Source organism: Sinocyclocheilus rhinocerous, unplaced genomic scaffold (assembly GCF_001515625.1).
Source record: "Sinocyclocheilus rhinocerous isolate Xijiao unplaced genomic scaffold, SAMN03320098_v1.1 scaffold1763, whole genome shotgun sequence".
NCBI lineage: Eukaryota > Metazoa > Chordata > Actinopteri > Cypriniformes > Cyprinidae > Sinocyclocheilus > Sinocyclocheilus rhinocerous.
In genome coordinates, this window is record NW_015640500.1 from 537812 (window position 1) to 562387 (window position 24576).

A 24576-nucleotide genomic window follows, 5' to 3' on the forward strand; every position below is an offset into this window, starting at 1 on the left:
GGCCCCGCCCCCTTTGTTGCATGTTCTCGGGGGCGGGGTTTATGAGGGCTTGTGATGTCACCAACCCAGGAAGTAACTTGTTGTAGTCCCTACCAGCCGTTTTTGTAGGCATTAAACTGCCAGAATTTTAAAAGATATCTGTACTCTGTATTCTGTACAATAATATCTCCGTTTGCATCGAACTCTCCGCTTTGTAACTTCGCAGATATTGTTTATGCTCAAACAGCAACATTAGACACTAACTAACGTTAAAAAAGTGAAATCGCAATCAACCACCCCTTTAAAATGGTTTTAACAATATTTATTTATTTATTGAACCATGAAAATGTTAACTTTTTTGGGGGGTTATTCCATTTGACAACATGAACTTGCCATGTCTTTCTTGTATTTACATAAAGACAGTATGATATGTTTTTAGTAAACAATTAGTTGGGAAGGAAACCGGATGCATATCAGAACAATATAGCTGCAAGCAGCAATTAAGGGGCCAAGCACTACAGAGGCAAAATGAGGAGCTAAGCATGGCATGGAGCATCAGACCAAATACAACGAGTAATAAAAGCAATTTTAGGATGATTGTAATTGAAATGGCTGAAAAATCATAAATAAAACCTCTATTAATATGATTTAATGGCTTATCACTTCTGACCAACAGGTGGCGCTGTAATCAAATCAATTTGGTGTGTTCTGTGTGAGGTGACAATGGCACACACAAAGTTTGGTGTCATTACGTCAAAGCTTTCCAGAGATATAGCCTCAGAGTAGGGATGTAACGGTATGAAAATTTCTTATCACGATTATAGTGACCAAAATTATCACGGTTATCAGAATGATCACGGTATTGTTAAAATGTGCTGGAGATGTTAAAAAAGTACTGACACAAAAATCACTTCACCAAGTTTTATATTTAAATCAACAACAAATAAAATGACTTTTTGTTTGCATAAACACTAAAACAATAACATTACCAATGATGTTCGGATTTTAATTGACAACTTGACTGACAACAGTTTAATAGCATGTTCAAATATCTAATGTAAATGTTCAAATAAAGCGATTAAGAACACTTCCTTTACGTATTACATGGAGTGAAGATGAAAACAAAATGCCATCGCATCGTTTCTGAAGACAGTCAGAACCTTCAGAGGTACATTCATATAATTAATTCATTCATATATTCATTTGTATAATTCCCTTAGCACTCTTTTAAAACCTCCCAGCATTTCCGCCCTGTTTTCACTCAAAACGGAACTACTCTGCATGCTGTGCGCATGTGAGACTGTTACTTAAAACTGTGCTTTATGCTGGACAGTATTTATTTATCGCGGTAATCTAATACGGTTTTAATGATAATTAAAAGATGAAATGGTAATACTAACCGTGGGGAATTTTATCATGATTTATCATCAAACCGGTAATCGATACATCCCTACCTCAGAGTCATTTTGGCACCACGCATCAAATTTGTAGCGGCGCTGTACGAAAACTTTTTGTCAGCACAGTCTGAAGATGATCGGACTCGATTTTGGTGAAATTTGGACCAACGGTCTAAGAGGAGTTCGGAAAAGTACGTTTTCAACATAAATCAAAATGGTGGACAGGAACTTCGGCCGACTATGGTAAAATTGGTATCTATGTTTTCAGCATGACCCAAGGAATATTTTGAGACCAGTTTCATCACAATAGGCTAATGCAATAAAAGTTATTAGAATTGATGGAAATTTCATTATTAATGGTTAATGAATGGTGTATTACTTTTGACCAATAGATGGCGCTGTTACCAAATTGATGTGGTGTGGTCAGTGCGAGGTGACAATGGCACATACAAAGTTTGGTGTCAATATGTCAAAGCTTTGCAGAGATACAGCCTCAGATGCAGTTTGGCATCTTTCCAGCAAATTTATTGATGCGCTAAACGAGAATTGTTTCGCTTTGGATAAAAGCGTCTGCTAAATGTAAATTTGCTATGGTTAATGTTGGGACTGTCCTCTATCAGTGTGCCAAATTTCACAACTTTCCCGCAAGCAGTTCTATGATCTGCCATAGACTTCCAGAGCGGAAAAAGAAGAAGAATAATAAGAACGCCAACGGATACAATAGGTGCCATCGCACCTTTGGTGCTTGGCCCCTAAGTAGATCCGTGCATTCGGTCTTAAAGCCTAATGCAAATACCTGCAGCTGTCCGTGTCATTAATGTTAATCCAACAACAAAAGACAGAGAAAATGACTCACTGCTCTTGATTAAATAAGTGGCTTTTATAAGAAAAAAATTATATTTAAATTAATACAGTGAAGCCTGCAGTGTTTTAAAGTTTAACTTCGGTTTTAATGGCAATTTTGACAACTGACTGTTTAATGCAATACTGTGTTTTAAATTGTGCAAATAGATAAGTCCATAGACTTGTTCCACCCCTAGTTCCCACATGTCGGTTACACCAGCATTTACCAACTCCGGTCCTTGAGGCACACGGTACACATTTTGGTTGCCTCCACTCCCCTATTACCAATGAGCTAAATTGTGTGTGTTTGATTAGGGAGACATCCAATGTGTACTTTGGTGCGCCTCCAGGAACAGGGTTGAGAAACACTTGGTCACACCACCCTGACCTCTATTTTGTTATTGTCAAGCAAAACTGCTATATTACGTCTTTAATAAGAAGACTTTTCAAGAATTTCAGACTTTTAATGAACTCAGGAAAGCTGCAAGGAAAGTCCCCAATCTGAACTAAAAAATATGCCAACAGATTATCCAATAACTTTGCTTATTTAACAACTTATTGCAAAGGAATAACATAAATGGGGAATAGATTGTAGTTCTTGATGCATTCAGTTTATGTGCCATACTGACCTGATCCACCAGGGGGCCCAGGAGAGCGTCAGCCCTCTCCTTACTGAGGAAGCGCTGAGTATCATAGAGGAAGATTTTATGGAGGCAGTCCAACACATACTGCAGCAGCAGGCTGCTCTTTGTCACATTATCGTCATCATCATCATCATCATCATCTGAATCCTCCTCCTCATCATCTGAATCGAAGAAGGGTTTGTCTATGGGCCGAGGGGGTGGCGGGGTTGGGGGCAGTTGAAGTAAATTACATCAGTGTAAAAAAAAAAATAATAATAAAAAAAAATAAAGAACAATTACTAGTGATCTATCTCTAAAATGCAAAACATTTTACTCCACATTTCTTAGCATGAGCTGGTCATGTCAATGCTGGCACAGTTTAACGAAGAGGCATTACAGGTGTATTCGGAACTTCATACAAACATATTGATATGTGCAGACTACCTGTGTGAGAAATGTTGAGCTGACGCAGCAGTTCAGAGATGGGTTTGACCAGCTGCCCAGCAAACAACACAAACAGTCCTTTGAGTTTGTTGGCGATATTGTCTGCCAGTCTGTAGAACGTTAACAGGCGGTTTTTAGAAGCACCATCCATCTTTGACCAGTCAAATAACTGCAGAAGAGTGGAAAAAAAAGATTCAATCAGCATGCATTTTGATTCTAATAGAGAATTCATAACCAAAGTAACATTTTGGCAACAAAGAATTAGTTTTCAACTGATTAATCAACCAGTATATTAGCTACCACCATGCCCACGAAACCGCAGAAATATTTAAATATTAATTTAATTTCAGTTCAGAAGCTCTTGATTCAATTGAATTCAATGTTCTACATAGGTACGGTCTAGGGCTGTCAAAATGGCTGAAAAACTACATTCGAATTTTGTACTTAAATATTATGCTTTATATATATTTATAATTATATTCAAATTTAAATTGCATAATTTCAGTTAGGGTGAAGAAAAGCTTTTGGCTTCTCTCCTGAGGCCACAAGAGGGCGCATCGAGCAAAATACTACTAATGCACGTTTATTCAAAGCATAAGATAACATGACTATCTGTGAAAAAAGTGCATAATGTTTAAAATAATGTTTATAAACCTATTATAATTAAGTTGCTTAAACAACTATAAACAAAACAGCATCATGCATGTATGCATAGTTTAATACAAAGGACCGAAATCACAGTTTAATACAAAGGGCCGAAAGCGTATCACACAGAGTACATTTTTCATTTAAAAAGATGAGATGCAGTGGGATGGGGAAGAAACCCCGCCATAAAGTCTCGAGATATGCGTTTTTTTTTTTTTCAAAGTTAAATAAATAAAAAAAGTTAGTTGCATTAATTTTACATGGCTTTCTAAACATGCGGCTCTTTTGTGCGAGACGCGAGTGCAACGGTGATAGATATCCCTCTAGAAAATGCGCGAAATATGCAACGGCTTGGTTTCAGTTTTGATGTAAACAAGATCTTCTCCACATTTTCTTTTTCCACAATATTTTTAATGAACAACGCAGCAGCGCCGCATCTAGTGGCTTCAACTGGACAGGATAATGCAAATACATTATAATGCAACAACGCTTACATCATCATCGCATCTCGTGCACCACTAATAAGGCTGCCTCCTTAACGCACACCTAAAATTCGAATGCAATGTGGATTTTTATTTTAAATTCGATGAATATTCGAAATTAAAATTTTTTTTGACAGCCCTAGTACGGTCTTCTCAAATAATGCTGTAAACTATACAGGGAACCCTGTCTGTACATTAGTATTAAAAGTTAAAATGAGAATCACTAACAAGTAAAAGTATAATGAATGTAATATAGTGCATATATTTAGCAAAATTCTCCACTGTAAATATACAGGTTCATGTCACATTTATGACAATATTTACTATTTGCCAAAACATTTATTATTTGATTTTTGTACTAAAATTAACAGAATTCAAAAGCTCAGACTCGAAAGCTTCATGGAAAGTGAAAGTGGAACATGGAAAGTGAATTCCATGTAAATATTATGTAAATTTTTTTTAACAATTTTGGGTGTACTATTTGAAGTATTATTTAGTAATGGGATAAATTTAGCTTTCGAAACTGAATCAACTGAACCAATCACTTTGCAAAATGTTTTCTAGATATACAAATCTAGAAATTACCAAACACCATTAAACATTTAGTATCTGTATAATATATGTTGTTGCATTAAGTTGTAGGGTTTGTTTTGCAATTTATGAAAGATTTGACTAATCAGGCCAACAAGAGTCAACTACTACGATTCTTTTTTTTAACAAATACAAATGTGCCATTAATGAGTCTACATTACAAAACTGATCCAAGATCATGTAAAAACTATAGAGACTTGGTTCGAAGAAAAAAAAGATTCACAAAGATTTTGGTGCCTCACAAAGCAGTGGTTCGAAAGAGCCCATCACTATTATTATTTATGCATCTAAAAACAAGATATTGTCTTATTGGAGGAAGTTCTTTTTTCTCACCTGAACAATATAGAAGCTTACCTTGAAGAAGAGAGGTCTGAAAGTGATTTCTGAAAGTTTCATAACCATCACTAACAGACAGTCAATCACATAGCCCTCGATCTCACCAATCTTATTCAGATCTCCCTATTAAACAATAAAGTTATATTGGTAATCATCAGTTAATGCGCTTATTGAAAAAAAAAGAACAAATTGAAACGGGTATATAGTACCTGGCAATGCTGGGCACGGAAATCAAGAGCAGACAGGAAGAAGGAAGTGAGCTCTGATTGGTGGTTGTTGAGTTGGTCCTTCTCCATGTGAGTTATATGTTCCTTCAGGATGATCATCAGAGGACCAAGACGGTTCTGAACAGGTATAGAAAATATGGGTATCAGATAAATAAAACAAAGAATAGCAATAGAGTGTCCATTAATTGCGAAAAGATCATGTGTCCATTCAAACACTTTGGTATTTCTGATATACCAAATCCTACCTGCTGAACATTCACCATGGTGCAGTGGCATTTTGTAATGGTGGGAATGAGGACCCTGGGAGGCACCTTTGTGGCAAGAGTGGTGCTGAGCGAGGAGAGACGTACAGACAGCTGAGGGCAGGATGTCAGTCGCTTGGCTAGCAGAGTTAAGCGGGCGACCTAGAGCACCAGAGAAGAATGAGAAGATTCAAATGAGAATTGTAACCTTGTAGATAAAACTTATTTGAATAACATATGCTGCTCTAAGGTTTAACTTAAAGTAACAAGGTGGCACTGATACTGACCTGTGAGATGGTGTCCTCCAGGTAGGGGCTGATGAAGTGTGGTAACGTCTCTGATACGCGCTGTAGAGCTGTGACAGCGCTCAGCAAGTATATTTCATTGTTCAGCAGGTCCTTTCTCTCCTTCAGAGTGTCCAGCACTGCAGGCATAAGGCTGAAGACAGAACACATTAATATACAAGTAATGAGGATCATTCACTTCCAGTATGTCTTAAAAATTAGAACCATTCCTAGATTCCCAACCCTAGTGATTACACTGTTCGTCAGCTTTACACTTCGTACTTATGTAAAATCCAACAAAGAAAAGTCAAAAATAACTTCAGTTTTGACACGAACACTCAGCATATGTAGCTGAACACATAGACTTTCAAAGTACACTCCGTTTGATAGCATATGATAGCACAGGTGGCCAACAAAAACTGTTTTAGCATCTCCAGTAGCTGTGAAACAACGACTCGTGCAAATGTTTTCACCTGGTGCACAAACAAATCAGCACAAAATAATTCAAAGGGCATGTGTGAACTGAAAGTACAGAGTACAGGCTTGATTAGAAAATTCTGGCTGCACACGTAATTCAGGCTGCACATGTACTATATTCATGATGAAATTTATGCCATGTGCACTGTACACTAAATGCTAGCATATGTGTAAAATCCAAAGGCCTTACTTTGGGCTTAACAGTACCTGTGTAACTGTGGTATAGCGAGGGCTTTCAATGTGCTGGTCACTTCAGCCACACACAGCAGAGCACTTCCCATTACATTCTTTTCCTCATCTTTATCAGCAACCAGCTCCACCGCTTTTTTCAGCACTGGTACAAACGGCTCCTGGTGGCCTGAGCCAAAATTTCGGCACAGAAGTTTAAGGCTGTAAAGGGCCGTCTGTCGATTGATAGCCAGCTCTTCTTCTTCCTGTGCCGTGACCTGTCCGTGACTCCGACCCACAATATTTAGGAGGACGCCAATGAGATCCAGAAGCACAGTAATCTGTCAGAGAAATAGAGGAATCAAAGTGATCAGCTAATGCTCAGCAGAATGGGTAGTCAAAGTTATAAAATGTAACATTTTCTAAAAATGCTTCATTAAAACTGGTTTGCATTACATACTAACCTGTTCTTCCACCCACTGCGTCCGTTGCTGTAGTTTGTTATTGAGTAACTCCATGGCCTTCCTTCTTACTGAAGCTAACTGATTACCCATCAGGCCTCTCATTACCATAATGAAGGAATCCATGGGCAGCAGGGCATTAACCTAAATGTCAGATCATGTTTTAAGAATGTTAGTGCACAAATTAAAGTGTACACATAAAAATAACTGCTCAATGAAGTCACCAGTTCAAGAAAACTGACTGTGGTTCAGTTCAGAATAGAAAAGTATCATGTTATTCTATTTCCTCTAATCTATTTCCATTTTCCTTTAACACCGTTAAGATATAAACGAGCATTAAACGCAGCATTCTGTTGGCTTAATGAAGTGGGCATGTGTGATATATACTGCAGATTTAGGAGCACCCAACTAGAGCAAACTCTTTCTTGACTGCCAAAATTCTTGTAAACATGGTTTACTTGCTTTGCCAGGTTATTGATTTGCATGTAAACAGGGGTTATTTCAATAAACTGATTTTTGGTAGCCATCAGCGTATTGGTGTGCATGTAAACATGCTCAATAATATCTGATCAATCCAGTGCTTCCTACCTTGTCCAGGATGTCATAGGACTTGCTGAGCAGAGCTCTCCAGAACTTAGCAGTGGGTTTGTCTGCATTATCCTCTACACATCGAGCAACTGCATGGATGTAGCGCAGAACCTCCTCCAGCAGACTAACAAGTAAACACAAACATTACACCCTGCCAATGTCACCACAACCAATCACCATCAAGTCAAGTACTATAGTCAAGCTTCAACTCACTTCTGCTGAAGAGTCTGTAAGGTGCTTTCTGTTAAGTCCTCACAGTCAGCCACCTGTCAGTCAAACAATTACACATTTAGGATGTTTACTGAAAAATCCTAGGGGCATTTTAATATCAACATTAAATCGATTGCTTCCTATTCTAAACCTACCTTCCCAACAAATCTGTCAGAGGCCAAAAGCTGAGCCATAAAAGAGACTGAGAGGAATTTAAAATGGCGGAGGTCCTTGCCACTATTAGCCTCCATGTTGAAGATCACATCAGAGACCGTTTCTGCCTTCTTCACCGCACTTCTTCCACGGGTCCTCTTTTTCTCCGGAGCTGCCCAGAGAATATATCAAACAATTTTCTTCCCCGTTCTTTAATTTCTAGATTCAATTCAGATCCCAGTTCACAAGCTCTTGATTGGTTTCCGATGTCGATCCAGAAAGCAGCTCTCAACTAATTGTCAATAAAGCTGTAAACCATACAGGGAACCCCGTCTGTAGGTACATTACTATAATACTAAAGGTTAAAATTAACAACAGAGTCCAAAAAAATTTAATGGCTACACCTAATATAAACGGTGTTGTATACAAATATTGCACATAAAACAAACTGCGCATATCAACGTCTTAATAATATAAATATATAAATATATAAGTTAAACAGTTGCTTTCATAAAAATGCGTATTCATACATGCATTTAACATTACTAACAAGTTAAGTTAAAATATGTAATATAGTGCATATATTTAACAAAATCCTCTATGGAGTTTTTTTTCAAGTTGACCAAGTTGAGCTATGGACACTGCATGGCTTTCCTGAGGCAAACATAACGTGTCATTGTTTACAGATACATTGACATGATACACTTCAGTAAGCTGTACTGTTTCTTTCAACACATCTTTTTATGCTAATTAATGTTTATTTCATGCTATAACTAGTAGTAAATAGGAAGAGACGATCGTTTCACATGCACTCTGTGCTGCTGCTTAAACTGAGGCAGATACAGTGATCTGTCACGCGACATTTAAGAGCGTCAACGGCATTTATTGTTTGAATTTCACAATAAAAGTGAGAGAATTTCAAAGCGGAGACTTTGTTTATAATCAAAAGTAAAAAAAAGCACAAAGCTTATTGCTATTACTGGATGTCAGGCACGCTACAAATAATGTTTGAAGTTTTGTTCAAACATCAACTGAAAACAGCATAGACTAAAGATTGGTCTAATCAATAACGGTCCATCAAAATGAAGATCAATTAAAATCAAGAAAGCAATATTGTCAACTTAAAGAAAGAAAGTCAGTGGCAATTCATTGAAGTGGGCAGTTCTTACCTTCTTCTTTGTCCTGTGGTAGAGTCATGAGATACTGCAGGATTCTGATGATGGAGGTCAGCTGCTCCTTTACCTCAAACTCACAGCACACCGAGGTCCAGAAGTCCTGATCTCTCTCCACAACAGCCTCCTACACAACAGATAACACAAATGGGTTTCCAGTGTACCATAGGATTTTCCTGGACATTGCTTATTTAGTGGCAAAAAAACTAAAATATCAATACAGTTGGAAATGTAAAAAACATACATGAAACTTTCTTTACCTTTTCAGCCCCACTTGCACTGACAGATGTTTGTGTGACATGCTGCTTGAACAGGAGCAGCATCAGGACCCAGAGGAAGCGAGATGGCCCCAGTGTGTTCATCAGCTGGCTGAGGATGGGTAAGCGTCTGTGCTCGGGCACATGAGGCAGGGCATCAACAAACACATGCACGATATGTGATACCACAGTCTCCATATGCCCCTCAGACTGGGCACTTCCACCCTCATTGGCCTGTGGAGAAACAAGAATTGAAAATAAGAATTGAGTTGTTACAGGTTACTTTTTTCTGTTAAATAACAGCAAAATAAAACTTTCACATTTTATGAAGAAAATGAGTATACAACTGTGTAAAACTCCCCACCACTATGATAGGAGGTTGTATTTGGTTGCAAGGGTAGTTGCCAAGGTGTTTTGAGCGGCTTTAATGTGTTTCTATGCAAATTCTAGTGTATTCTGGGGGTTGCCAAGGCACTGCTTAATGGCCCAGGTCACAAGAGTCCACCTTAAGGTGTTTATGATATTCTGGTCTCTAAATATGGCTTGGATCCCTCCTTTAGTATAAGTCACCCATTTTATCATCCACCAGGCAAAATAATCCAAAGAAGTCATATTGCTTATAACAGTAATAGCACACTTCTATTTACAATAAGTCGTGGCCTAATGGTTAGAGAGTCGGACTCGTAACCCAAAGGTTGCGGGTTTGAATCTCGTACCAGCAGGGATTGTAGGTGGGGGGAGTGAATGTACAGCGCTCTCTCCCACCTTCAATACCACGACTGAGGTGCCCTTGAGCAAGGCACCGAATCCCCAACTGCTCCCCGGGCGCCACAGCATAAATGGCTGCCCACTGCTCCGGGTGTGTGTTCACAGTGTTTGTGTGTTCACTGCTGTGTGTGTGCACTTAGGATGGGTTAAATGCAGAGTATGGGTCACCATACTTGGCCACATGTCACGTCACAAGCCATATACAAAGAAGTATCATTCTTTTTTTTCAATAATGATAATTGGACAATTGGAAAAAACAAAAAAAATGCATAAATATAAAATTAGAACTGCCAGTACGTGACAGCAAATCAGTGTCAGAATGAGTGAGTCCTTCAGCCGATCCATTCAAACTTTAACTGTTGCATAAAATCAATCACATTTGCAATAGTGCTGATATTCAAGAAAATGGCTCATGTGACATTATTTAACTATATTATGTTGTAAATATAAAAAACATGAACCCACACGGGGTCTTTTTTTTACCACTATATCTAGAATCGAGTGTTTTAATTTGTTTTTTACAAAGTGAGTGACATACTCAATGCCAGCTCACACATCATTAAACAGCGATTATGATATTGCCATACATATCGCACACCCCTACAAAACCAGCACGGTGAAGTTTAATACTATAGATTTTAGGTTTGTTCAAATCTTTAAAGATCTTATAGAAATTAGACACTCAAATGCTTAAAATATATCACACTGTATATAGAACAAACATATTTTAAACATACCTTTATAAGAGCAGGTATGACTGCCTGAACAGTCTTGTTGATGACCTGGAAGCTGTAAGTGTCATCCAGTCGCATGATGTTGGAGCCCATGAATGTGAAGATGGGCATGATGTTGTGAAGAACCTTCTCCTAAAATCAGAGAGAGAAAAATGTTTACCACTGTGTTTGAATGTATGTGTGAGTGAGTGTTTCATGACTGTACTTACAGGAAAGATACCCGCCAAAGCACCGAGCAGAAGGAGAGCATGATGGTGAGTTTGGGGCATGTCTGACATCCTGACACACTGCACTACCAGCTCCACATTAAATGTATCCTCCTCCAGCACATCTACACACACACACATACACAAATGCAAGATTTCCTAACAACGTTTCCTGATTCAAAGAAACTCAAGAGAACGCCTGTGCTTATATCCTCTGCAAAGTGACAAGAAAACCTGGATGGCAATTATTTCGTAAGGTCTGCAAAATGATCTCACATGTAAAATATTACCACCCGCATAGGGCTAAAGAAAGCAACAAAATCATTTGACCTTATCATAACCTTTCTAATCTTTTTTTAGCCATTTCATGCCAGATTGCTAGTACCTTTGCTTATAGGCCCTCCATCGGGAGACAGTTTCTGACAGACATTCAGCAGGCAGCTGAGGATGAGTTGTTTTGTGTACTCGAGATTCTCCTGTTCAGCTGCGGCAGGATCCAGACATCTACAGCACACAAATAAAATGGCACTGACAATCCATTATACTTTTATGTGACATATTTCAGAGCATACTCAATCAGAACACTCAGTGAGATTTGATGTATTCATTTTGATTTTACAAGTTTACAAGTTTCAAGTTGCAAAAATGTTAAATGTCAAAACATAGCAGTAGATGCAAGCTTAACATACCTGGACAGCAGATTAAACAGAGCGGGCACAAGACACTGGGCTCTCCTTAGCTTTTTCTTGTGTTGCAGAAGCTCTAAAATCAGGGTAACTCTTGGCCAAGAGACAACATTCTCCTCCGGCACTGCCCCAGATGATTCTTGTGTTTTTCTGGAAAAAAGACTGCAATTTAAATCTTCAAATCTTCCAGAACTGGAATTCAGAGTTGATTAACTAAGGATAGCTACTCACCTAGTTTGCATTTTACTCCTGCGTGTTTGTTGAACTGTTGCAGTAACCTTTTGTTTATCTACGGGCATCAGCTCATTGGCCACTAGCTCTGCATCCACAGCAATCTAGAAACATGGACACAGCATAACATGGGTTATTGTTATTTCCGGAATAAGCAAAAAATAAATAAATAAATAAAATAAATAAAAATAAAAAAAATTACTTCTAAATAATATCATTTAAAATGAATATGAAAAGAAAATTAATATTTCCCATACCACTTTAAAGACACTGTTGATAGCTTGGGCACAGGCAGGGTTTTTGTTCCCCACCAGCAAGTCAAATAAAACAGAAAGAATTTTCTGTTGAATCTTTTCATCTCCAAGAGCAGTGAAGAATGGCTTGGTGATCTGAGGAAACATGCAATCAAATTACAAACACAACATGTATCATTATAGAACATATAGTATGATCTATGTCCAATAAGGTGCAACAGTTTTTTATTTTATTTTACCTCACACATTACAGTGACAATTCTATGATAAATGACAAATTTATTAATGATGGAGTATGTGATAACAAAACTGAAATGAGGAATTTTAACGGACCAAAATTTCCCATTGTCAATCTCCAAGCAGAAGGCTTTTTCTAAACGTCCACCAACCTGCTCCAGGGCAATAATCTGGAAACCAGGCATAGAGGGGTACGGCTTGGCTGAGGTGCCCAATGCCCTAATGAAGACCTCTAGGCATCGAGGGTCTTTGACCAGTAAAGGTGCAGACGCCTCACTGAACTTGCTCAATAGGAGCTGCAGGAGGTGGGCCTCATCTGGCAGGAAGGTGCATGAGTCTGGAGCACACTGCTCGAGAAGTCGCTCCACAGCAGGCAGAAGAATGGCCAAAATAGGCTGGACAAAGGGCATTATTATAAGCAGGACAAACTAGCATCAAACACTAAATAAACAAAAGTGACTGAAAATTACTATGTGCGACTGTGAAAAAATATTTAAGCACACCTAAATCTAACAACACATAATCCTTATTGCAGTGTAAATGCATTCATGCCACCTTCTGAGCAGCATTAAACAGTTTTTGTCAATACTTGTAAATGGAACTTCAGATACAGTTTGTCACCTTTGCAGTGCAGATGGATTTTAATGATACTTCATATAATTGGTAACAGCCTATGTTCTGTTACTCTGATTGAATTGTTAAAAAAAAAAAAAAAAAAATTTAAGAATTTGACATAAAAGATTATTCATCTAATCAGGTTAGAAAAAAATGCCCTAAAGGTAAAAAAATGCCTTTGGAAATCAATTTATGGGGGCAAATGACATAATGGGACAAAATTCCCGTAATGGGAAAGTTAATGGCAGTCACTGATCAGAAGGTACACCTAAATTTTTGCCTGTGTTTCAACATGTGTCTAATTAGGATTGCAAGTGGTCCAACAAAAAAAGCAAGCACACAACCCTGTTATCGTACAAAGGTGAGCAAAAAAATGTCTCAGGTTAACAGGTTCATTTTTCTTTAAAAATGTTTTGGTTTTTGTTTTAAAATCCTGTCATCATGAAACCAATGAAATTGGAAAAGCTTCACTTCTGCTTAAAAGAAGTTTGAAAGTTCGTGATTAATTCGAAAACATTCTTCAAAAAAATCTTGTGTGCTTCACAGAAGAAAGCCATGAAAGTTTGGAATGACATGAAAGCGAGTAAATGACGACAATTTTAATTTTTTTGTTTGTTTTTGTTTTACAACGACAAGATAACGGACAATTTTGTTTTCTAGATGTCTCTTGACTGCCATTGAGTTCATGCTCAAAGACATTATGGTCAGAAAAAAACATATTTATCCACACTGCAAGAAAACCCATATTTAATGTAGTCTGAGTCCCACCCAGGGATCTACGCTTACTTCTCTTTTTAGGAGCACTTGTGAACTAGGACACCTGATTACATGGACCGCACAAAACGCATTTATATAAATCAAATTGCTAAACACACTACTCAAGGAGACGCAAACTATGATCAGTTTGTTGACAGTACCTCTCCATGAACATCCTGAAGTGCTCGCAGCAGTGTTTTACAGGTGTAGGAAGGGCAGCAAGGTAACTGCACACACTGCAGAAGCTGCTCAATTGATGCCAGCTTTTTCTTTTTATCTTTCAATAACAGTGCCTCCTCATACATCTTGGACAGTGCCTACGGTAAAATCAGAAGTGTTATTTCTTACATAGTTTTGATTTATGCGTCCAACACTTCTAGAACTTATGCAACACAAGCAAGGAGAAAAATCCTGTTTACCAAAGCTATACAAAGCTAATGCAGCAAGTATCATGCTTTGACTGACCTGGCTGAGGTAAGAGGGGTCAGCGATGATCTCCTCTGATGATTTGAGGAGGTTCTCCACTAGTAGATAATAAGGTGAAGAAACAACCCCTGAGAGAGAATGGAGCACAGCAATGGCAGCTCTCCGAACTTCACACACGCCTGAACACAAACACACCAGCAAGGACGGCACCACTGCAAAAACAAGACCACAGTGAGTTACACATTAGTCATGGCTGAGAACAAGCTCTCTCTCTAAAAAAAATATTCTAAAACAATAAAAATTTAAAAGTAGATATCTTCTGGTCTAAGATATCTTTTCTTAAAAAGTAACTGTTAACTCTGAAAATATAAGATTATTCATGATTGAATTCTAAACAGATTTTAAAATATATTATTAAATAATTGACAGTCGTGGCAAATATACTAACTCAGAACATCCTGTAAAGAAAAAAAACAAGCAAAAACAATTCATATGTAACTGCAGTGTTTCCACAGACTTACACTTTATGTGTGGCGGTACTTCCCCCCTGGGGGAAATATATATGTATATATTGTAAATATAAAACAGCAGACGGGCTTATTGAAAGTGCACATTCATTCTCTGCCAGCAGGAGGCGCTTTAAGAGCAGCAGAAATAGCGGTTTCCCCGGTAATGGCTGTACACAAAACAGCGCTGCACTCATGAATGCTGCTTTATCAGGCATTATAGGAAAGATTACATGAAAATTACATCAAAACTTTTCTGAAGACAATCGGTTCCCTTCAAAAACGATACAATCATATAAAAACACCCGTGCCGCGTTTTGACTTTGAACCGTGCAGAGCTCATGTTTATTCAACGAAGCCAAAGCATTTTGGAAAATCTATTTGTGGCGGTCAGTGTTGATATTGTGGCGGGCTGCCACAAATAAGTCAATGTATGGGAAACCCTGAACTAACACAGACGCGAGAGAGACCATATTGACATACCTGGTGAGGAACCTGATGCCAGCACGTTGAGGGTTTTTATTGGCTGATTGCAAAGCAAAGCCTTTCCCACATAAAGAGCCTGAGTTTGCAGTATGGCACTAACTCGACAATCCAACTGATCACCTAAATTACTGTTGTAGCCCCATAAAAGAGAGAGGAACTTAAAGAGGGTTGTCGGCTCATTCAGGTGAACCTGCAAAATGACAAAGCCAGAAAGAAATTAGCCATCTAGTCAATGCCATTGATTTTAATGAAAATAAATAGTAATGTTAAAAAAAAACTTCAATCAAGCATTTCCTGATGATCACAATGGCTGTATGTGGCGTAATTATAGAATGGCAAAAGTGAAAAACATGTTCAAGAACTGCATATTTATACAAACCACTAATGTGCCTCAGCTACATCAGTAAAATTCTAAAATTAACAGCATGTTATTCCACCTAGAGAGGTTTAGTGTAGAGTTGTGTGCTAAACAGTATATGTGTAAAGAGAATACAGTACCTGTAACAGAGGCTGCATTAGGCTCTTGAAGCAGAGAGCCAAGGGCCCTTGACTGGCCCCAGATATCACTAAGTCAAACAGACGACACAGGAGATGCACGTAACAGCAGGTATTGGCGTCCATTTTCTCTGGGTTCCACCATGGCTCATCTGAAAAACACAACTTTGTTAACTAACAATTACATTATACACAGTAATGAATTTTTAGCAAAAAAAAATTTTTTTTTTTTAGATAATTATTCAGGCAAATTAATTGATTCACATTTGGACATTTTGAGAACATCAAATATCAAATATCTGTAGTGAATTAAGTAAATGCCTCTATTCCAAGAAATGCCCTGCTGTCTTAAAATGATTACCCTTTGAAAAACACTTTTCTTTCTTTTACATTTAACAAGGAAATTTATGCAGATGAATACTACCGTTCAATAGTTTGGGGGTCAATAAATTTTTTAGTAAAATAAATTTATACTTTTCTTCATCATGAATGCATTAAATTGACAGTAACTACTTTTACACTGTTACAAAAAAAATTAAAAAATAACAATATTTAAAATAAATGCCGTTCTTTTGAACTTTCTATTCGTCAAAAAAAAAAAAAAAAGATTACACAAAATTGTATGACAAAACCATTAAGCAGCTGTTTTCAACATTGATAATAATAATAAATGTTCCTTGAGCACCAAATGGCTGCTGAAAATTCATCTTTGGAATAACAGGAATAAATTTAATTTTCAAATAAATAAAATTTCAAACGTTATTTTAAATTGTAATAATATTTTACAATATTACAGTAATTTTACTGTATTTTTGATTAAATGAATGCAGTCTTCGGGGGGAATAAGAGACTTCTTTAAAAAAAAATATATATATATATCTTACCGACCCAAAACTTCTGAATGGTAGTACATATAAAAAGATTTAAATAGTGTGAATATTTAGATGGGAATTCTTTCAGTTTACATAAAATGTAAGATGCCACAAACGAATACATAAATGTGTGTAATATTTATTACAATCACATCACAGTTCACAGCTAAATAAGCAGTCCTGTACCTTTAAATGTGGAATCTGGACATTTGAGTGCCGTGATGAAAAGCCGCAGGAGTGACAGCAGGAGGAGGCCTTGTTCTCTCTCTGCATTGAGGCCAGAGCTCATTTTCTGCAGAAACTCACCCAGTATCACACAGACTGGCAGACACTCATTTACCTCCTCACAAGAAGCCTAACATACATTAAAAGAAGTAAAAATTAACATTAGACCTAAATACAATTGTGTAATTTCAACTAAATAACAGTGTAGATAATATAATGCACAATATACTAGTAACTGTATCACTATATATTAAAATGTATAATTCTATAATTATCAGCAGCAGTCAACACTGGAAGTACAAGGTGCTGATAACAAAAGGTTGTTTTTTCATAACTCAAACAGAAATGAACATTTCCTTTTTCTTATGATGTACATGACCAAGATCCTCTGACAATATTCGCAGCATATAACATTCCGAATTAGGTTTTTAGAAAGTTTGTGTGTGTTTTTTTTAAAATTAAAATACAACAAATGTGTAATATTGGAAACAGCACTGATATGGAAATATTGGCTGAGAGAAGTTTCAGGCAATACTAGATATTGCAAATGTATAAAGCTTTGCCTATTTTTTTTTTAAAAACACATTCAATTTAAATTTAAAAAGTTAGAAAAAATGTTTTAGAGCAAATCTTCTGTATAATATCCACTTCCAATAATTTTTTTAAAACTATGGTCGACACCAATATAAACATCATGCATCCCTAGCCAGAATTCTCTTGAAATTGGTACTGGCCAGAATTGCTGTGTCAGTGCATTTGAAGAAGTAATTTGAAGCCATTTGTTTCTGCATTTGTGCTCTGACCTGTTCAGGTTGGATTGTGTAGACCTGTAGCAGTAAAGGTTCCAGTAGTTTGTACACACTCTGTGCTGTGTGGAGGTGTTGACTCTCCGTCATGGACTGCAGACTCTGTAGCAGTGCATTACTGAACACCACAAATGCTGCTCTCTCCCGCACACTGCTGCCCTGACGGCTCAGGATATCACACACATTCTGCAGCTGCAAGATACACGCATGAGAAAACACAGTTCAAACTAAGCAAAGATAATGTTGGTTTGTTATCGAGATTGAATATTGAAAAATATTTGTAAGAATGCAACATTGGATTAATTAAAATAGATTAATTAAATAATTCATTGTATGGACAAAATAAAATTCAAAGAAACAAATGCATACAGGGTTGGAACGACATGTGGGTGAGTAAATGAGAACATTTTCAAATTTTTTGGGTAAACCATTCCTTTAAGCTTGGACAGGAAGTTTGACACTTACAGTGTTGCGTTTGGTTGCATGATCCATATTGGCCAAGTTCTTGATCAGAGTTGTAGTAAGCATTTGGTTGGCTACACCCAGCATATCTGATGGAGAGGTTTTGACCAGAACATCCTTCAGCACTATAAAGAAAGAAAACACATCAAGACAACAAGAAATTTATCAGTACGGATTTAATCAAATTATCATCCATCTTTCTCTTCCTCTGACTATTTGAAGCAAAAATAATAATAACCAGTAATGTAACAGCCTAGTTTTCACCAACCAATCATATATCTTTTTTTTTTTACTCAGAAATAATTAACATTAAGGAAGGTAAACATGTTGTGAATGTAAGGAAATTTCTACTGGATATTGATTCTGGGTAATTCCCAGAAAATACCATTCCAGAGATTTTTCTGCAACAGGACAGTTTATTAAAACTTTAGACAAAATCTAAAAATATTTGATACATTAGGCTATTATGGCTCATATAGCACGATATAGGAGAATATGGAGCTCAAGAAGGGTAAAAAAAAAAACTATATAATATCAAGTTATCAAGTTCTATATCATGTCATATCATACATTTCTGTAGTTTTTATTGTTGGGGGCAAAACATATAATGGCATGCAATACAAGGATGATTGAGAGATGCACAAATAAACATGATGTATCATATTTGATACATTAACATTTATTTTTTTTTAATGAGGAATGGATAACCAAATAAACCCAAGTTGCTTCAGTCCAAAAGTGTTAATCCTGAAACATTACTATCAAATTAAAAGTTATTCTTACGTTTCTCAAATATCAGAAGGCATGAAGAATTGTGCAAAGGTATTTCATTTCATGTTTTGACTGTGCTGATAATTTAGAGGCCTTAGAAATGTGCATATTAAATTTGATAAAGTAGGCTTTATTATTAAATATAAATTTTTTCTTCTTGCTGTAAAATAGATTTCACTGTAAAACAGCAGGAGTGTTTACCTTTGGCCCAACCATGAGTAAGGGGATGCTGGGAAAGCAAAGTGGTTTCAGCAACACAAGATGCCATTTGCAGCTCCACACACTTGGGCGCAGCATTGGTCAACACCAAGAAGGGCAGAATCTCCCAACTAATCTGTGCCTTAAGATCTGGGTTGCCCTCAAAAATACACGGGTCATCGAGAACTCGCACAGCCTCTTTTAGCACCGAACACCTGTGGAAAGCAAGACCAGATAGAGCTAAGCTGGTGTATCCTTCTTAGTGTGGAAAATTCATTATCTATATTCCTACATTATTTAAAAAAGTGTTTTTGTTGTGGATTTCCCAATTGGGACACATGATTTCAATTAAATGTTCATGTTATATTTTGGCTGCATTTGTGAGTTAATAAAATTGTACCTGTTTGTGTAAAACAGTCACATAATTACTTAATATCACTTACAGTCCCCTTAATCATCCAATTTAATAATCAAATTTTCAATATCGTGGATGAAAAGAGCAGTTTAGCTTAACGATACATTACAAAACCTATTACGCTGCCTACCTAGGCAGCATTTCAAGTCACTATAGGCACATATGACATAGAAACTTTTACAGTCGGTTCCCTTCAGAGATTCATTCACATAAAACACCCGCGCCGTGTTTTGACTTTGAAACGTGCAGCGCTCATAATGAAATCAGCCTTTAGTAGTTCAGTTGTCACATTCATCCATATCGCAATTCTTGTCTTTCCGTCCCCAAATGTAAGACCTCTTGAAATTATAATTAAGACTTTTCTTATACCATTTAAGACTTTTCATGGCCTTAAATTTGAGGCAACTAAAGGAACCCTGCATTTAAGATGCCGTCGGGCAGGGCGGTGATATTTTGGTAGCCTGACTGGAAAACACAATAGCCCCGGGATGTTGGGCTAGCGATTTTGCGAGCCCTGTAAATGCAAAAAAAAAGCTAAAGAAGTGAAATTTTCATCCGATGCCCCTTTTAAGAGGACTTACATTTGTATCATTCTAGAGTGAATGAAGGTATAACATCAGTTAACTAACCATTCCGCTGATGGTTTGATGCGATGAAGAAGTGAAATCAAACAGGAAACGGTCTCCTCTGCATGCATAAGGTCCATGTGAAGCTGTCAGGGAACCATAACATAACATTTAGATTGTACCAAAAATAAGACAGGTTTGAAGTTTACATCACCAAAACACATTACATTAATGACGTTGTCATTTTACCTGCAAAGCTTTAAGGGCAGATAGCACAATCTCTGGCATATCGTCCTTAATTCTATCCAGCAATGCATCCTTCAGAAACGCCTCATCAAAGCCATTCTGCTCCAAAAAAACAAAACAAAAACATATGTGACCCTGGACCCTGGTCTTAAGTCGCTTGGGTATATTTGTAGTAATAGACAAAAATACATTGTATGGGTTAAAATTATTGATTTTTCTTTTATGCCAAAAATCATTAGGATATTAAGTAAAGATCATATTCCATGAAGATATTTTGTAAATTTCCTACTGTAAATATATTAAAACTTAATTTTTACATGACCAAGATCCTCTGACAATATTCGCAGCATATAACATTCCGAATTAGGTTTTTAGAAAGTTTGTGTGTGTTTTTTTTAAAATTAAAATACAACAAATGTGTAATATTGGAAACAGCACTGATATGGAAATATTGGCTGAGAGAAGTTTCAGGCAATACTAGATATTGCAAATGTATAAAGCTTTGCCTATTTTTTTTTTAAAAAACACATTCAATTTAAATTTAAAAGTTAGAAAAAATGTTTTAGAGCAAATCTTCTGTATAATATCCACTTCCAATAATTTTTTTAAAACTATGGTCGACACCAATATAAACATCATGCATCCCTAGCCAAAATTCTCTTGAAATTGGTACTGGCCAGAATTGCTGTGTCAATGCATTTGAAGAAGTAATTTGAAGCCATTTGTTTCTGCATTTGTGCTCTGACCTGTTCAGGTTGGACTGTGTAGACCTGTAGCAGTAAAGGTTCCAGTAGTTTGTACACACACTGTGCTGTGTGGAGGTGTTGACTCTCCGTCATGGACTGCAGACTCTGTAGCAGTGCATTACTGAGCACCACAAATGCTGCTCTCTCCTGCACACTGCTGCCCTGACGGCTCAGGATATCACACACATTCTGCAGCTGCAAGATACACGCATGAGAAAACACAGTTCAAACTAAGCAAAGATAATGTTGGTTTGTTATCGAGATTGAATATTGAAAAATATTTGTAAGAATGCAACATTGGATTAATTAAAATAGATTAATTAAATAATTCATTGTATGGACAAAATAAAATTCAAAGAAACAAATGCATACAGGGTTGGAACGACATGTGGGTGAGTAAATGAGAACATTTTCAAATTTTTTGGGTAAACCATTCCTTTAAGCTTGGACAGGAAGTTTGACACTTACAGTGTTGCGTTTGGTTGCATGATCCATATTGGCCAAGTTCTTGATCAGAGTTGTAGTAAGCATTTGGTTGGCTACACCCAGCATATCTGATGGAGAGGTTTTGACCAGAACATCCTTCAGCACTATAAAGAAAGAAAACACATCAAGACAACAAGAAATTTATCAGTACGGATTTAATCAAATTATCATCCATCTTTCTCTTCCTCTGACTATTTGAAGCAAAAATAATAATAACCAGTAATGTAACAGCCTAGTTTTCACCAACCAATCATATATCTTTTTTTTTTTACTCAGAAATAATTAACATTAAGGAAGGTAAACATGTTGTGAATGTAAGGAAATTTCTACTGGATATTGATTCTGGGTAATTCCCAGAAAATACCATTCCAGAGATTTTTCTGCAACAGGACAGTTTATTAAAACTTTAGACAAAATCTAAAAATATTTGATACATTAGGCTATTATGGCTCATATAGCACGATATAGGAGAATATGGAGCTCAAGAAGGGTAAAAAAAAAAACTATATAATATCAAGTTATCAAGTTCTATATCATGTCATATCATACATTTCTGTAGTTTTTATTGTTGGGGGCAAAACATATAATGGCATGCAATACAAGGATGATTGAGAGATGCACAAATAAACATGATGTATCATATTTGATACATTAACATTTTTTTTTTTTTAATGAGGAATGGATAACCAAATAAACCCAAGTTGCTTCAGTCCAAAAGTGTTAATCCTGAAACATTACTATCAAATTAAAAGTTATTCTTACGTTTCTCAAATATCAGAAGGCATGAAGAATTGTGCAAAGGTATTTCATTTCATGTTTTGACTGTGCTGATAATTTAGAGGCCTTAGAAATGTGCATATTAAATTTGATAAAGTAGGCTTTATTATTAAATATAAATTTTTTCTTCTTGCTGTAAAATAGATTTCACTGTAAAACAGCAGGAGTGTTTACCTTTGGCCCAACCATGAGTAAGGGGATGCTGGGAAAGCAAAGTGGTTTCAGCAACACAAGATGCCATTTGCAGCTCCACACACTTGGGCGCAGCATTGGTCAACACCAAGAAGGGCAGAATCTCCCAACTAATCTGTGCCTTAAGATCTGGGTTGCCCTCAAAAATACACGGGTCATCGAGAACTCGCACAGCCTCTTTTAGCACCGAACACCTGTGGAAAGCAAGACCAGATAGAGCTAAGCTGGTGTATCCTTCTTAGTGTGGAAAATTCATTATCTATATTCCTACATTATTTAAAAAAGTGTTTTTGTTGTGGATTTCCCAATTGGGACACATGATTTCAATTAAATGTTCATGTTATATTTTGGCTGCATTTGTGAGTTAATAAAATTGTACCTGTTTGTGTAAAACAGTCACATAATTACTTAATATCACTTACAGTCCCCTTAATCATCCAATTTAATAATCAAATTTTCAATATCGTGGATGAAAAGAGCAGTTTAGCTTAACGATACATTACAAAACCTATTACGCTGCCTACCTAGGCAGCATTTCAAGTCACTATAGGCACATATGACATAGAAACTTTTACAGTCGGTTCCCTTCAGAGATTCATTCACATAAAACACCCGCGCCGTGTTTTGACTTTGAAACGTGCAGCGCTCATAATGAAATCAGCCTTTAGTAGTTCAGTTGTCACATTCATCCATATCACAATTCTTGTCTTTCCGTCCCCAAATGTAAGACCTCTTGAAATTATAATTAAGACTTTTCTTATACCATTTAAGACTTTTCATGGCCTTAAATTTGAGGCAACTAAAGGAACCCTGCATTTAAGATGCCGTCGGGCAGGGCGGTGATATTTTGGTAGCCTGACTGGAAAACACAATAGCCCCGGGATGTTGGGCTAGCGATTTTGCGAGCCCTGTAAATGCAAAAAAAAAGCTAAAGAAGTGAAATTTTCATCCGATGCCCCTTTTAAGAGGACTTACATTTGTATCATTCTAGAGTGAATGAAGGTATAACATCAGTTAACTAACCATTCCGCTGATGGTTTGATGCGATGAAGAAGTGAAATCAAACAGGAAACGGTCTCCTCTGCATGCATAAGGTCCATGTGAAGCTGTCAGGGAACCATAACATAAAATTTAGATTGTACCAAAAATAAGACAGGTTTGAAGTTTACATCACCAAAACAGATTACATTAATGACGTTGTCATTTTACCTGCAAAGCTTTAAGGGCAGATAGCACAATCTCTGGCATATCGTCCTTAATTCTCTCCAGCAATGCATCCTTCAGAAACGCCTCATCAAAGCCATTCTGCTCCAAAAAAACAAAACAAAAACATATGTGACCCTGGACCCTGGTCTTAAGTCGCTTGGGTATATTTGTAGTAATAGACAAAAATACACTGTATGGGTTAAAATTATTGATTTTTCTTTTATGTGAAGCTGTCAGGGAACCATAACATAACATTTAGATTGTACCAAAAATAAGACAGGTTTGAAGTTTACATCACCAAAACACATTACATTAATGACGTTGTCATTTTACCTGCAAAGCTTTAAGGGCAGATAGCACAATCTCTGGCATATCGTCCTTAATTCTATCCAGCAATGCATCCTTCAGAAACGCCTCATCAAAGCCATTCTGCTCCAAAAAAACAAAACAAAAACATATGTGACCCTGGACCCTGGTCTTAAGTCGCTTGGGTATATTTGTAGTAATAGACAAAAATACATGTATCTCTGCCAAATATTGTCCTATCCTAACAAAAATTGTAACAGAAATCTGTAATCCTAACAGAAAAATTGACCCTTATGACTGGTTTTGTGGTCCTGGGTCACATA

General features: G+C 36.9%; 1 protein-coding gene across 1 annotated transcript in view; it reads right to left on the reverse strand.

The window, feature by feature from the left end:
• LOC107753316 (HEAT repeat-containing protein 1-like) overlaps window positions 1-24046 on the reverse strand; it is a 27495-nt gene extending 3449 nt beyond the window's left edge. The window contains exons 1-30 of the mRNA XM_016569449.1: window positions 23951-24046; window positions 23765-23847; window positions 22724-22935; window positions 21755-21876; window positions 21287-21481; window positions 17038-17206; window positions 15983-16131; window positions 15482-15674; window positions 14532-14704; window positions 14228-14383; window positions 12848-13090; window positions 12462-12593; window positions 12205-12308; window positions 11977-12123; window positions 11673-11791; window positions 11291-11412; window positions 11085-11213; window positions 9583-9813; window positions 9320-9449; window positions 8153-8322; window positions 8001-8053; window positions 7788-7911; window positions 7203-7343; window positions 6778-7079; window positions 6097-6247; window positions 5813-5971; window positions 5550-5684; window positions 5359-5463; window positions 3287-3455; window positions 2849-3045 (exon numbers count right to left, since the gene is read on the reverse strand). Coding sequence (XP_016424935.1) covers window positions 2849-3045; window positions 3287-3455; window positions 5359-5463; window positions 5550-5684; window positions 5813-5971; window positions 6097-6247; window positions 6778-7079; window positions 7203-7343; window positions 7788-7911; window positions 8001-8053; window positions 8153-8322; window positions 9320-9449; window positions 9583-9813; window positions 11085-11213; window positions 11291-11412; window positions 11673-11791; window positions 11977-12123; window positions 12205-12308; window positions 12462-12593; window positions 12848-13090; window positions 14228-14383; window positions 14532-14704; window positions 15482-15674; window positions 15983-16131; window positions 17038-17206; window positions 21287-21481; window positions 21755-21876; window positions 22724-22935; window positions 23765-23847; window positions 23951-23989 — 4554 coding nt within the window. The 5' untranslated portion in view covers window positions 23990-24046. The remainder of the gene's footprint in view (window positions 1-2848; window positions 3046-3286; window positions 3456-5358; window positions 5464-5549; window positions 5685-5812; window positions 5972-6096; window positions 6248-6777; window positions 7080-7202; window positions 7344-7787; window positions 7912-8000; window positions 8054-8152; window positions 8323-9319; window positions 9450-9582; window positions 9814-11084; window positions 11214-11290; window positions 11413-11672; window positions 11792-11976; window positions 12124-12204; window positions 12309-12461; window positions 12594-12847; window positions 13091-14227; window positions 14384-14531; window positions 14705-15481; window positions 15675-15982; window positions 16132-17037; window positions 17207-21286; window positions 21482-21754; window positions 21877-22723; window positions 22936-23764; window positions 23848-23950) is intronic.
• Window positions 24047-24576: the final 530 nt, after the last annotated feature.